Source organism: Caenorhabditis briggsae, assembly GCF_000004555.2.
Source record: "Caenorhabditis briggsae complete genome, chrV, whole genome shotgun sequence".
Classification (NCBI taxonomy): Eukaryota; Metazoa; Nematoda; class Chromadorea; order Rhabditida; family Rhabditidae; genus Caenorhabditis; species Caenorhabditis briggsae.
The window spans coordinates 3574556-3589256 of record NC_013488.2 but is presented as its reverse complement, the minus strand read 5'-3'; the positions used below and the strand labels follow the sequence as shown (position 1 = coordinate 3589256).

The 14701-nt window shown below is 40.2% G+C and overlaps 7 protein-coding genes across 7 annotated transcripts in view; 4 read left to right on the top strand and 3 right to left on the bottom strand.

Moving 5' to 3' along the window:
- The window catches only part of CBG10411, a gene marked incomplete at both ends in the record, with an annotated part of 72110 nt that overhangs the window by 32231 nt on the left and 25178 nt on the right, over nt 1–14701 (bottom strand). The gene's annotated exons all lie outside the window — the stretch shown is intronic.
- Nucleotides 471–1421, top strand: Cbr-phat-5 (the record flags this gene model as incomplete). The annotated part of the gene is made up of 2 exons (XM_045236819.1): nt 471–572; nt 927–1421. The coding sequence occupies 2 exons, from the start codon at nt 471–473 to the stop codon at nt 1419–1421; spliced, it is 597 nt and encodes a 198-aa protein (XP_045094274.1).
- CBG10421 lies at nt 2150–3091 on the top strand (the record flags this gene model as incomplete). Its single annotated transcript, XM_045236818.1, has 2 exons — nt 2150–2255; nt 2688–3091. The coding sequence occupies 2 exons, from the start codon at nt 2150–2152 to the stop codon at nt 3089–3091; spliced, it is 510 nt and encodes a 169-aa protein (XP_045094275.1).
- CBG10422 lies at nt 5306–6145 on the top strand (the record flags this gene model as incomplete). Its single annotated transcript, XM_045236817.1, has 2 exons — nt 5306–5411; nt 5751–6145. 2 exons carry the CDS (start codon nt 5306–5308, stop codon nt 6143–6145), a joined length of 501 nt encoding a protein of 166 aa, XP_045094276.1.
- On the top strand, nt 9146–9980 carry CBG10423 (the record flags this gene model as incomplete). Its single annotated transcript, XM_045236816.1, has 2 exons — nt 9146–9200; nt 9577–9980. The coding sequence occupies 2 exons, from the start codon at nt 9146–9148 to the stop codon at nt 9978–9980; spliced, it is 459 nt and encodes a 152-aa protein (XP_045094277.1).
- CBG10424 lies at nt 11186–12020 on the bottom strand (the record flags this gene model as incomplete). The annotated part of the gene is made up of 2 exons (XM_002635723.1): nt 11186–11589; nt 11648–12020. The coding sequence occupies 2 exons, from the start codon at nt 12018–12020 to the stop codon at nt 11186–11188; spliced, it is 777 nt and encodes a 258-aa protein (XP_002635769.1).
- CBG10425 overlaps nt 12848–14701 on the bottom strand; it is a gene marked incomplete at both ends in the record, with an annotated part of 5815 nt that continues 3961 nt past the window's right edge. Inside the window, one exon of the mRNA XM_002635724.1 lies at nt 12848–12975. Within this exon, the coding sequence (XP_002635770.1) occupies nt 12848–12975 (128 nt within the window). The remainder of the gene's footprint in view (nt 12976–14701) is intronic.

Genomic DNA, 14701 nt, shown 5'->3' with positions numbered 1-14701 from the left:
ACAGGAAACTCAATGTGACTGTTTCTGGACTTAACTAACACTTCGATTTTATTTTTAAGTACAGACAAAAAACTCAAGACCAAAATTTTCACACCACCGTCATCTGATGGGGACATAATCCAAAATGAGCCTCCTCTTCTGAATATTCCGCGCGCAAAAAAGCTGCGTCAATAACTATGCCTAACACCCTCCACGCATTTTACTAGACTCTCCCACGAGACGACAGATCAAATGCATTGTTTCAATGATGAAAACCTATTCATGTGATACAGTTTGCAACTGTACAAACGGTCGAAAGATGAATTATTTCTATCTGGATATGCACGAGTTTCATTGTAAATCCAGAGTAACAATGGAGGATTAACAGTTGTGCAAATTCGGGACCACCCGGTATAAAAGCCTCAGGATTAGCACTTTGAAACCATCAGCAGCTACTGGTTTTCCAATAATCTCAACTAGCAACAAAAAAAATGTTTGCCCTAGTTTCAATTCTCTTCGCCTCTTTCTTGGCTCCTGAAATCTCTGCGGTTATCGGTGGTGACTTGAATTGTACCGTCTACAATGGAACATTTGTGAGACTTTAAGAGTATGGTTTCAATCTTTGACGCCTTGAGAATTTCAGTTCGTGTGGACTCCAGCCGCCGTTCAATGCCAGAACACCATTGCCGACTCTTCATGCGCTATCCTTTACCCAACCACTGATACGCTAGGATTCCCAGCAGCTGGAAACAACGCTGGAAGACCATTGGCCTGCTATACAACCGCCACTGCCACACCAGCCGCTGTTGTTCCAGACATGAAGACTGCTGCCTTGGCAAACTGCCCCAAGACTTGCGGATATTGCTGCAACACTGATGCCTACAGCTGCAAAAACGCTGACTGTAAGGGATACAGCGCCTTCTTCTGATTTCAAAGCTTTTTTTCAGTCCCACGTCTCAACTGTGCCACTATCACCAACACCCAATGCAACTCGCCAGCCTGGAGAACCATCATCGCTTCCGATTGCCCATCCGCCTGCGGATTCTGCGGACAGGGAGGATGCGTCGACGCTGTCACCAACTGCGGAAACGATCTGTCCATCTGTCAGAACATCGGAATGCAAGACTTCGTCAACAACTACTGTCAAAAGTCCTGCAACCGTTGCCCATCCACCACCACATCTGCATACGGAGGAGTTACCGGAGGATCGTGCTCGTCTTACATCGCTGACACCACCACTCAATGCGCCGCCTGGGCTAGCAACGGATTCTGCACCAACAACTTCTACACTTACGCTCAACGTAGGCAGAGATGCGCCACCACTTGCAGACTCTGCTAAGAAGTATTTAATGGTAAACTTTGACCTAATTTCTTTCAAGACATCGACATACTTACTTTATTGTTATTATCTTTTGGAACTGACCATTCCAAAATGTGACTAGTGAATAAAATATTAATATCCAAAAATTGGATTTTCAAGTTGATAAATACCGTAAAACCTGTACAATTAGAGAGGCCCCTGTAATAGAAGTGCCCTCCGGAAACACTTTGGAACAAAACATATGAGGGTCAGCCTTGCTAATATAAATTTCACAATATTTGGATGAATTTTTCAAAATAATTATATTCAAAGAATGTGATGTCAAAGAGAAAGTATGACTAATTTATTTTCTCAAATAGTGGGACACTTTGAACTTAATTATCAGGGTTCCTATGAGAGATACCAAAAAATTGTCAACTGATAAAATATGAGTGATATTATGATAAACTTTCTATCAGTTGATCACTTTTCAATAACTTTCAAAGGAACCGAGATAATTGAGCCCAAAGTGCAGAGCTTCTATCAGAGCAGAAACGTTAATTCAGAAAAATGATTCAAAATGATTCTAAAATAAAAATGAGAATCAAAATGTTCTCGATGTTTTGACCAACCAAATGGACAATCGATCCTTATATAGTTAAGCTGTACTAATAATTTTTACATCCTCCCCATGAATCATTTTGCACTATACATGAAACTGTTCCATTGTTACACAATTTGCACCTGTACAAATCGTTTTGAGCCAAAAAAACTAGAGACATGCAGTTGTACAAAGAATTTCTGGCTGGGTATAAAAAGACCGAAAAACTCAGAATCAAATATTCAAGTTTTAGCTTGCAATTAGAAACCATGATTGCATTCGTTTCAATTCTCCTAGCTTCATTCTTGGCTCCAGAAGTTTTTGCAGTGATTGGTGGAGATTTGAATTGCACCAGCTATAACGGAACCGCGGTGAGTAACACTGATTGACTAACGAGTAAGCTTATAATCTTTCAGTTCGTGTACACTCCAGCCGCTGTGGCCTGCTCCAACGCCATCTCCGATGCATCTTGCGCAGTTCTCTATGCTGCTCCAAACACTCTCTACCCAGCTGCTGGAAACGATGCTCAAAGAGCTCATGCCTGTTATACCACTGCTACAGCCACTCCAGCTGCTATTGTCTTGGATATGAAACAAGCAGCACTTGCTAACTGTGCCAAGACTTGTGGATTCTGCTGCCAAACTGACGCCTACAGTTGCAGTAACGCTGTTTGTGAGTTACCAAGAGTTTTACGGTTGTTAAGTCTGATGTAGGAATAGTGGAAGAGAAGAAATTAAAAGTTGTTTCTAACTTTCTTAATGATACCTTCAGTTTATCCCCCGTTGCTAAAAAGACCCCAACTTCCAGACCCACGCCTCAACTGCGCCACCGTCACTCTCTCTCAATGCAACTCTGTCGCCTGGCGAACCATCATCGCTCAAGACTGCCCAGCTTCCTGTGGATTCTGTCTCTCCGGAGGATGTGTTGACGCCGTCACCAACTGCGGTAACGACCTCTCCATCTGCACCACCGTCGGCATGCAAGACTTCGTCAACACCTACTGCCAAAGAACCTGTGGAAGATGCCCATCTAGCACCACTTCTGCTTCTTCTGGAACTGCCACTACCACGGTGACATCAACTTGCTCATCTTATATTGCCGACTCATCGACTAACTGTGCTAACTGGTCCAGAAACGGCTTCTGCACCAACACCTTCTACACACTTGCTCAACGTAGAGCCAGATGTGCCACCACTTGCAGAATTTGTTAATTAACGATAATTTACTATTGATAATTTATTTGATCCATTGTTCTTTCAAGGCTTTCACGCATCGGGTGACTGACTGGAACTGACCATTCCAAGCTGTGCAATAAATATGTTCAATGTTTTATCTGGATAATTATAAACCACATTCTAAAGCATTATTTGCTGTTATAGAAGCTAACCGTATACTTGCACATTGAGCTGAATTATCTCAGTTCCTATGAGAGATATGAAAACTTTGTCAACTGATAAAAAATTAATAACATTACGATAAACATTTTGTCAGTTGAAAATTTTATGATATCGATTAAAGGAACCAATATAAATAAAATCAAAATTCACGTATAGGATGGGCTTCTATGAGAGCGGATACCGTAATCTCGATCACCTAACATAGTTTTATACTGAATTTGAATTGATTTTATGCGTTGATTACTGAATATCAAGACATTTCTAAGATACAGCAGGCACATTTGGATTCTGCCCACCCGGTACCGTCCAAAAATAGGAGACTAGTTCTAGTCAAAAAAAAAAGAAAATATTACTCGATTGACATAATCAATTGGAATTAGATCAGAGCAAAAACACCTTAAACCTTTAATAGAAGAACCCTTAGCTGTTATCGTTCAGCTCGTCTAGCTAATTTTCCGTAAAAGGTATAAGAAAGTTGTCAACTGATAAATTCTTTATCATTATATCAGAAGTGTTTTGTCAGTTGACGCATTTTTGATACTTTGCATAGGAATTGAGGTACTCGAGGTCAAAGTTGACAGTGCGGTTATATACAGCGGCGAGAAGTGGTGAGGATAATTTTTTCGAACATTCATAACTTTGTTCAAAATAGCTCAATCGACTTGAAAATTTGCATGAGAATAGCTGTAAAATCCAAAAACATAAAAATTTGTTTTTTGAAAATTTCTCACTTTCAGAATTTCCAGAGCAATTTCAGATGTAACAGTGGTCCGAGAATCCAAAAAAAACTTTTTTTTCAGATTTTTTTCTTAAATGTCAAATGATTCTCAGTGTTCAAATATGCACCAAAAACGTTTTGAAGAGTTTTGGAAGCCGGGCTCTCGAGTTATGGTGCTCAGAGCACAAAAGGTGTGTATGTCGGCATTTTTGCCATAACTCAGCTGAAAATGTATTTTTGATGCTCAAAATCTCACAAATTATGTGTTTTAAGTTGTTCATCAGTTTTAAGTTAAAAGTTTTTTAATTGTAGAACAATGTTTTCATTTTTTTCACCTCTAGGGAAAACTTCTAAAATCTAAAAATGAGAAAAAATTGTACAATTGAAAAACAACTTTTGACATAAAACTGATAAACAACTCAAAACACATCATCTGTGAAATCTTGAGCATCAAAACTACATTTTCAGCTGAGTTATGGCGAAAATGCCGACACATACCTTTTGTGCTCCGACTTTCAAAACTCTTCAAATTTTTTCGGTGCATATTTGGACACTGAGAATCAATTGACATTTAAAAAAAAGCCAGAAAAAATTCTGAAAACAAGTTTTTTTTAGATTCTCGGACCACTGTTACATCTGAAACTTCTCTGAAAATTCTGAAAATGGGAAATTTTCAAAAACCCGATTTTTATGCTTTTCGATTTTACAGCTATTCTCGTGCAAAATTTCAACTTCTCGCCACTGTAAATCAGAAACGTTCATTTGAATTGCAAAATAAAATTTTTTATGGGTTTTCAAAATCTAAACAGCAATTGAATTGGTCAATTTTTTGGCTTCTCAACTGTTTATTCTGACACCTTATTGCATTTGTTCAAACAAAACTGTACAAAACAAAATCCTATTAGTTTAAACGGTAAACAAGCTAATCTAGCAAATTAACAAATTTCGAAAAGTTCTTAAACGGGTTTCCAAATCTTTCCACAGTTTCATGCAAGAGTCTACATGTACCAACAAACTACAGAAGCTCTGAAGCAACATTGTCTGGCGCGGAAAAAATTGCGGAGGAGACAAAACATTGTATTCTTTTGCACCGAGAATCTCATCCATTGTTTTCAAGCGCAAAATGTGCATCTGTTCAAACGAGAACATTGGAAAATGATAATTTTCGTGCGAAATATCATGTAAACTGCTAAACGCTACATTGCAGATGTGCAAAGACTGAAAAAATGTACTGAGTGGGTATAAAAGCGGAATTCGTTTTGAAGAATATATCAATCCAGCGTTTGGTTTTGCCTGGTGAGAAAAGCACAATGATTTCTTTGGTGTCAATTCTCATTGCTTCATTCTTGGCTCCAGAAGTCAGCGCCGTGATTGGTGGAGACTTGAATTGTACCAGTTATAACGGAACCGCGGTGAGTACAACAGACTGACTAACGAGTAAGCTTATAATCTTTCAGTTCGTCTACACACCAGCCGCCGTAGCTTGCTCGAACACTATTTCTGATGCCTCTTGCGCGGTTCTTTATGCGGCTCCAAACACCTCTACCCAGCAGCCGGAAATGATGCTCAAAGAGCTCATGCCTGTTACACAACCGCCACTGCAACCCCAGCCGCCTTCGTCGCTGATATGAAAACAGCAGCACTTACTAACTGCCCAAAGACCTGCGGATTCTGCTGTCAAACTGACGCCTACAATTGTAGAAATGCTAATTGTGAGTCTCAATGTCTTATTCTAATCTGAAGCTCAAATTTCAGATCCACGTCTCAACTGCGCCACCATCACTCTCTCCCAATGCAACTCTGTCGCCTGGAGAACCATCATCGCTCAGGACTGTCCATCGTCTTGTGGATTCTGTCTCTCCGGAGGATGCGTCGACGCCGTCACCAACTGCGGAACCGATCTCTCAATCTGCCAGAACATCGGAATGCAAGACTTCGTCAACCAATACTGTCAAAAGACCTGCGGAAGATGCGCATCCAGCACAACATCATCAAGCTCGGTGACCGTTACATCTGGCACATGCACGTCTTACATTGCCGACACCACCACTCAATGTGCCGCATGGGCTACCAATGGATTCTGCACCAACACCTTCTACACCTTGGCTCAACGCAGAGCCAGATGTGCTACCACTTGCAGAATTTGCTAGACAAGAGGACAATAGACAGACCACCCTATTCTTTCAGACAATTGTATACTTATATTTATTGTTGGAACTGACCACTCCAAATGTGACTAGTGAATATGTGTACTAATAAATTTAGTTCTCAAATGTTGTTTTTTAAAGGTGGGGGGACAGGAGATTTTACGGGGGATTTTTGGGGCCAGAGTATGCATTCTACCGTCACGGTGTACAACGCTTAATGTCACTCTGCGTACAGCTGTCGCCCTCGCCTTTATGTATGCAATCGGGCAGCGACTTTCTCTTTGCACGCGTAGCTCAGTCGGTAGCGGCGCCGCACCTTCAATACTTGTCTCGACAAGTTCAACTCCTTGAGGAGCATATTTAAACGGGATTTCGACAACATTATTTTTCTCATGTCCCCCCACCTTTAATTTCGAAAGTTGCATTGTAGCATCAGCACGGTCTTCCAATTTAATTGAAAACTAGAGAAAAATGTCTCTGCGTCTCTTCATCTCTCACGCTATTTTATCTCAGTACAATTTTTCACAGATTTGATTGGAAAACTGGATGAACAGCTAAGAAGATCTCAAAAACGTTCAAAGATGGATATTTTTAGAAAATTTACTTAAGGGTGATAGAAATCATATCCGAGATTATCTGTAAGAAGTTTCAAGACTTGTCTCAAACTATCAAGCAACAAATGAAGCTTTGAAAAACTTTTTTGGATTTCCCGAGTTTTTAAGCAACTCTTCTTGTTCTATGAGCAAATTAAGTTACTGTCCTGTTAGAAAACATAGGAAATTTCATATTTGATTGCTTTTTGCAAAAAAGACAACTTTTAACCAGATGAAAATTGCCTCCAAAGTCCAAAATCACTCAATGTACTACTGTTTGATCCCCTAACACCGGAACAAAGACGGAAATCAAAAATCGAAGACGAAGGAATTGTAGAACAATCCATTACAAAACTTTTGGTTTATTGATCATTATGATTGGTTATAAACTCGCAAAGTTATGCATAGTACAAATTTCAGTACAAAATTCCCAAAAACCCCCGATTTTTGACACTCTTTCAAGATTTTCAAAAAAATGAGGACCTAAATCAAAATTTGAAAACAAAGGAATTGTTGCAAATGTCTCTGCGGTATTGATGACGTTTATATTTTTTTGATTCCGTGAGAACCAGATGGAGTTATGTACGGTTGAATGAAACCGGTTTTTATCAAGTCAGTGCTCATTAATTCATAACTCTGCTCAAAATGTTCCAATTTTTATAAAATTTTGTGCAGCTGACAGCTGAAGTTTTCAGTAATACAACAAACAATTTTTCTTCTGAAAAAAAGCTCAAGTTTGTACTTTTTTTGTGATTTCCTTGACTCTAGTGATAAGTGTCTATTAGTCAAAAAGAAGAGAGAAGGGGGGAGGCGCGTGAAAAAATAAAATTTAGCTAGAGTGCAGACAGCGAGAGAACTATTCCAAAAATTTTCACTCTGGGAGACCGTGCATCAGTCCAAATATGACGTTCTGGTTGTCTTAGGTTCAGAAAACAGTCAGATCTTTATATTGAAAAAAAACAGACTTTGGTTCACCCAGGATAATTGAAAAAGTTCGACCTATTTATAGTTGACCAAATTAGTTTCTTACTCTGTCGTCGCCAGCAAATTCAGGTTGGAACTAGGTCAGATTATGGCGCGTCCAAAGTTCCCAAATCTGGGATTTCTGAGCCCAGAAAGTAGTCCAAAGTGACGCCCAGATTCCCAAGATTTGCAATTGAATAAAATTTTAACCAGTGCGACAATGTAATTTTTCGTTGCATCAAAATGTGCAGAAAATCATGTAGATTCACATAAAAATAAAGAAAAAACTCGAAAAAAATTCCTTCATTGAGAAAAACGGCATCGAAAAAAGACTTTTTTTCGGATAAGAGACCTGGCGTTTTTCTCAATGAAGGAATTTTTTTCGAGTTGTTTCTTTATTTTTATGTGAATCTAAATGATGTTCTGCACATTTTGATGCAACGAAAAATTACATTGTCGCACTGGTTAAAATATTGCCTAATTGGTAATCTTGGGAATCTGAGCGTCACTTTGGACTACTTTCTGGGCCCAGAAATCCCAGATTTGGGAACTTTGGACGCGCCATTACGGATAAGACAGATATGAACCCGACCAAACCTCGAGAAACTGAAGACAAGCTTTCTACGTATTCCAAATTCAAACTTCTGTTAAGAATGTGTCCATGGGCCGGTATACAGCGGTTTTTGGGCAAATTCCGACAAAAACCTGTCCCTTATCCGTTCAAAGCCCAAGCCATTTCTGGTAACTAAAGTCATTTGAAAAATTCAAAGCGAAACTTCATTCTAGGGACACAAATAGAAACAAATTACCGTATTTCCTATAATAGAAACCCACCTCTAATAGAAGCTCACTCTGGCTGTGCATTTTTCTTTTCGGTTAGGGCAGATATACTCTTTTTTGTTTGTTTTTCTGGAATGAGGTTGAAAAATAGAAGGTGGTTTAGTGATTTGGAAGCACGCATTCTTAAAGGGTGTAGCCCAATTTGATTAGGAGAGACAACGTGATTTTATCAGTTACAAAATGAAAGACGCTCAAGAGGAACACACTTGATAAGAACATAGTGTTCTACCGTCTTCGGATTTTAGGTGAAAGTAAATAACAGTTCGTACAAATCCATCAGAGTTACCCTGCTATTAAATGAAATACTTACCATTTCATACGCATCCAAATCCACCGACCTCTCACTAGACTGTCCGAAGGTATCAAATGAGAATGAGTCCCACAGATCGAAACGGATCAAAACGCCTTTGCCACCTGCACAAACACTGTGCACACTACAGATTCCCAAAAAATGAACACTCATACTATGCACATGAGCACGCCTGTTGTTCAAATGTAACGTTTTGAAACGATTTTCACAGACAGTTGAGCAAAGAAAGACCTTTGTGCTTTTCAAAAACGGTTGGAGTATAAAAGGGAATTTTCAATTTTGAGAAAGTATCCAGAAATGTCTTTCACTTCTATCCTCCTCACTATCCTTTCTGCTTCCATCCTTTTCAATGGTGCTTCTTCCGCAATCGTGGTGGATCTGAATTGCACTACCTATACCGCTGGAGCATTCGCCTGGACCCCGGCTGCTGTGGCGTGTGAGGACGCTATCGCTACTGCTTCTTGTCAAGCACTCTACACTGAAACGGAAGATGACGCTGGATGGCCAACCGCCGGAGGTGCTGAAGCCAGACCATTCTTCTGCTACGCAACTGAAGCTGATGCTGCTGCTCCAATGGTTCAAGATATGAAGACTGCTTCGATTGCCAACTGCCCAAAGACTTGTGGATACTGTTGCCAGACTGACGCCTACAACTGCCCAAATGTTCAATGTGAGATTTTCACTATATGTTATATAAATTCCGAGTTCCAATCATATATTAATTTCAGTCCCACGCCTCAACTGCAACACCATCACCCGCACCCAATGCAACACTGTCGCCTGGAGAACAATCATCGCTGAGGATTGCCCATCCGCCTGTGGATTCTGCGGACAAGGAGGATGCGTCGACGCCGTCACCAACTGCGGGAATGATATCTCCGTGTGTAACACCGTTGGTATGCAAGACTTCGTGAACCAATACTGCCAGAAGACCTGTCAAAGATGCCCATCCACCACTGCTGCTTCTGGAACCGTAACCTCTACTGGAGCGTCCACTGGAACCTGCACATCTTACATCGCTGACACCACCACTCAGTGCACCGCTTGGGCCGCCAACGGATTCTGCACCAACACCTTCTACACCGCCGCTCAACGTAGAGCCAGATGTGCCACCACTTGCAGAATCTGCTAATTTCTCATTGACCAACCCTGACTCTTTCACAACTGACACACATTTACTTATGTAATTTATTTATACGGACCTGACCAGTCCAGTTGTATAATGAAGTGACTAGTACAATATATGAATTCGTAATTTGCAATCTAGATAATTCCAAGGAAAAGGGGGTTCAAAAAAAAAGAGAATCGTTCGATAGTAATTCTTCAAAAAATGCTGGTAAAGCTACATTTTCTACCAACAAATTTAAGCTGAATAAACATTGATTCAAAAAGATCATGTCCACATTACAAATAGAGAATTGACCACAAGTGAAAAGATTGTATCCGGGAAAAATCACAAATATAAATTTAAAATTTTGCAATAGCCTAATAGACGAACTGCACTGTACAAACTGCACAAACTGAACTGCATGAACTTCTGTTAAAGGTTTCGCTTTTATGATTTTAAGCAGGTGGGCTTCAATTAGAGGTGGGCTTCTATTAAAGGGAATACGCTAATTGAAAGCCATCATTAGTTCAGTTGCCTGAAACCTGTATTAGTAAAGCCGGTCGTTCTATTATTCGTGGAGTAGAATGACAATTCAATCAGAGAAGCCCTTCAATTAGAGAGGGCACTCGTACTTTTTGTGCGGTCGCTTAGAAGGCCCTTCTATGTATTAAAGGGACACCGTTTTTCGGTGAACTTTTTGTTGTTTCTACTTAACGTCGATAATTTCATCATAACCTCCATAGGAGGAACTTCAATTAGTGGGGCCCTTCTATTAGGGTGTTTCATAAAAAATGTTGTTTATGGAACACCCTAATAATACAGGGTTTACAGTAGTCATGGAAGTAATATACTTTTATGAGTTTCATGTGTTTTCAGCAGAAAATATAAATAAAGTCACTGTGTTAAGACATCAGCTAGAAGTCTACATTTCGAACTACATAAACTTTATTTAAATTGTTTTTTTTGTCAGAACCTAGTCGAAAACTTCTGTTACTATCGTGTTTCACATATTGCTCTACTCTGCAGCAAAATTTGAATATACGATTTTTGAATCACTCCATATTTTTCACTAGCTTCTTCGACATTGAATTAATTCATTCACAAATTACGAATTCATATATTGTACTAGTCACTTCATTATACAACTGGATTGGTCAAGTCCGTATAAATAAATTACATAAGTAAATGTGTGTCAGTCTTGAAAGAGTCTGGGTTTGGTCAAAAAGAAATTAGCAGATTCTGCAAGTGGTGGCACATCTGGCTCTACGTTGAGCGGCGGTGTAGAAGGTGTTGGTGCAGAATCCGTTGGCGGCCCAAGCGGTGCACTGAGTGGTGGTATCAGCGATGTAAGATGTGCAGGTTCCAGTGGACGCTCCAGTAGAGGTTACGGTTCCAGAAGCAGCAGTGGTGGATGGGCATCTTTGACAGGTCTTCTGGCAGTATTGGTTCACGAAGTCTTGCATACCAACGGTGTTACACACGGAGATATCATTCCCGCAGTTGGTGACGGCGTCGACGCATCCTCCTTGTCCGCAGAATCCACAGGCGGATGGGCAATCCTCAGCGATGATTGTTCTCCAGGCGACAGAGTTGCATTGGGTGCGGGTGATGGTGTTGCAGTTGAGGCGTGGGACTGAAATTAATATATGATTGGAACTCGGAATCTATATAACATATAGCGAAAATCTCACATTGAACATTTGGGCAGTTGTAGGCGTCAGTCTGGCAACAGTATCCACAAGTCTTTGGGCAGTTGGCAATCGAAGCAGTCTTCATATCTTGAACCATTGGAGCAGCAGCATCAGCTTCAGTTGCGTAGCAGAAGAATGGTCTGGCTTCAGCACCTCCGGCGGTTGGCCATCCAGCGTCATCTTCCGTTTCAGTGTAGAGTGCTTGACAAGAAGCAGTAGCGATAGCGTCCTCACACGCCACAGCAGCTGGGGTCCAGGCGAATGCTCCAGCGGTATAGGTAGTGCAATTCAGATCCACCACGATAGCGGAAGAAGCACCATTGAAAAGGATGGAAGCAGAAAGGATAGTGAGGAGGATAGAAGTGAAAGACATTTCTGGATACTTTCTCAAAATTGGAAATTCCCTTTTATACTCCAACCGTTTTTGAAAAGCACAAAGGTCTTTCTTTGCTCAACTGTCTGTGAAAATCGTTCCTAACCGTTACATTTGAACATCAGGTGTCTAGTATGAGTCTGTTTTTCGTAGCAATCGTTTTTCGGAATCTGTAGTGTGCACAGTGTTTGTGCAGGCGGCAAAGGCGTTTTGATCCGTTCCGATCTGTGGAGCTCATTCCCATTTCATACATTCGCACAGTCTAGTGGTGGTGGATCTGGATGAGTATGAATGGTGTCATGCCCGTGCGTCATCGTCCCTAATGACGTCAAACCGTTTCTAGAAGTTTCTATGTGCTCCCGGATCCTACTGATAAGAGTCTGTATTTAATCCTCTGCTACCGACCATTCTTGGTCGGTGACTCTCCTATCTTTTGTTTTAATTGATTATGTTCCTTAAATAAATGATTCTACTCATGAAGTTAGAGTCTATAAATGAAGAATCAGAACGTCTTCCGCTACCGGCGTTCAGCCTCTTTACAATGTTAAGTGGTTATGTACTTTATTCGGAGTGGATTCTCATGCATATGTAGTTTTAAGCTTGATCATTTTTACAATGTTCACCACAGCCTATCTGTTTTTTTCTTATAGGGAGCTGATTTTTTCCTGAAACGTAGTCAACCTCATTATAAGTTTCTTAAAGCATGTTCAAATTCACCTTTAAAAATTGGAAACCACTTTTGAGAAAAAACTTAGTAGTAATACACTAGTCACGATTGGAATAGTCAGTTCCAACAATAAATAAAAGTATTCATGTATGGTCTAGCTCTAGCACTTTCTAGCAACTTCTGCAAGTGGTGGCTCATCTGGCTCTGCGCTGACTCCCCAAAACGAATTCCTCTTTTCTACCCACTCAGTACGGAAAATAGCACAATCAGTTTCAAATTTTAACAGGGCTACATCAAAGAGATTTGTAACAAAACTAAATCATAGTTGTTTGTTTCCGGCAGCTCTGTTGCTAAAATCGGGGCTCAACTTCTTCGGATTGCGTTTATGCTGGCACGGGGGTAGTCTGCCGGCAAACGGTTCCATTCCGTGGAAGGAATATTTTTGAGAGCATCTAAAACTGTCTTAAAACAAACTTGAACATATTGTGTCGCTGCATAAAAACCCCTCATCGTATTGTTATCTGACTAGTGACAAGCCATCCTTTCTCGGGGATCAGATTGGAGAAATTGGCTTGGTACTCCTGCTAAACATGTTTTGCAGTCTGAGCAGGCGCTATATATCTTTGGGATGTCTAAATTTGCTATTCAAAGTTAGATTACGAATTAGGCAGTATGATTTTCACTAAAAGTAGTATTCTTGGTACACTTGCAGAACTGGCTCCACCAAAAACAGTGGTTTTTCACCAAGTGATTCCTTCAAAACGCATGGTTTGCAAAATGTTGGCTGCCCAGAGAATCAACATACTATTAGTAGTATAGTAATGCAGGATTACAGTACCGTTTTCATTCGCTTTATACCTTCATTCTCTGGGTGAGGAAATGCCGTGTGGAAAACTATATTTTAAGGAGAGTAATAATTGGAGTGAAATACAGAAACAAGTTTTAGAGAATTCTTTCTTTGGATTTTTAGAAGTGGATATTGAAGTCCCTAAAGATAAGTGGAACTATTTTAGTGAGATGTGTCCAATCTTTGTAAATAAGGAATATGATGAAACTATCTGTGGAGATTATACATTAAATCTTTTGGAATCCTTAGAAAGAAAACCAACAAAAAGTAGAAAGTTAGTTGTTTCACTTCAAGCCAAACAAATATTAATTAAATCTACAAGACTGCGGTGGATGTTAGAACATGGTTGTGTAGTTACAAAACTCTATGGATATATTGAAGCTAAACGGAGAAGAATTTTTAAAGGTTTCATGGATTGGGTCTCAGATGAAAGAAGAAAAGGTGACGTTGACTCAAAGTATGCAATCATCTCAGAAGGTGCTAAACTTGTTAGTAATAGACAAGAGTTCGAGTCTCTCTTTTTTTTGTAATGTTTTTTTTCACTCGGGGGACGTTCGGTTAGCTGTGAACCCCAAACACAGCTTCTGCAAGGCAGATTAACTTTGAGTGTTGTGGGAAATTGATGTCGCGAACATGTGGCCAACATGTCAAGGAGTCTACCCGTCTTTCCTAGTAGACCGAGCAACACCCGTCGGTGTCCGTCTTTCCTATTAGACCGTGCAGTAGATTTCCTTCTCTGGCGTTTACCGCCTGCGCCATCTGTCCCACATTTGAAAAAGCTCTCATTGTCGAATATAAGTGTTACTGATAAGAGGGGTAGTATGGAAAATGGTGACGTATGGAGAGTGAAAAGAGGGAGAAGAGGGTTAGGGGGTTCAGCCCACCTGTCATAATAGACGTCAGCGGGATGAGGGACAGTGTTTTTTTTCTTTTGAAGTTATTCAAAGTTTTTGATGATTTTATCAAGAATTTGCCTAAAACCCTTCCATTTGGAGGGGTTTTTTAAAATGGGAAAAGTGGTATTATTTTCGTACTCGGAGTACGATTTTCGTGCTCGCCTAAAATGGGTGTTTTTCAGCTAATTGTCTTGATAATTTAAGGAAACAGAAGAGAAACTGGAGAAATATGGGGGAAAATGGAGATTTTAAAAAATGGGGGGGGGGGGGG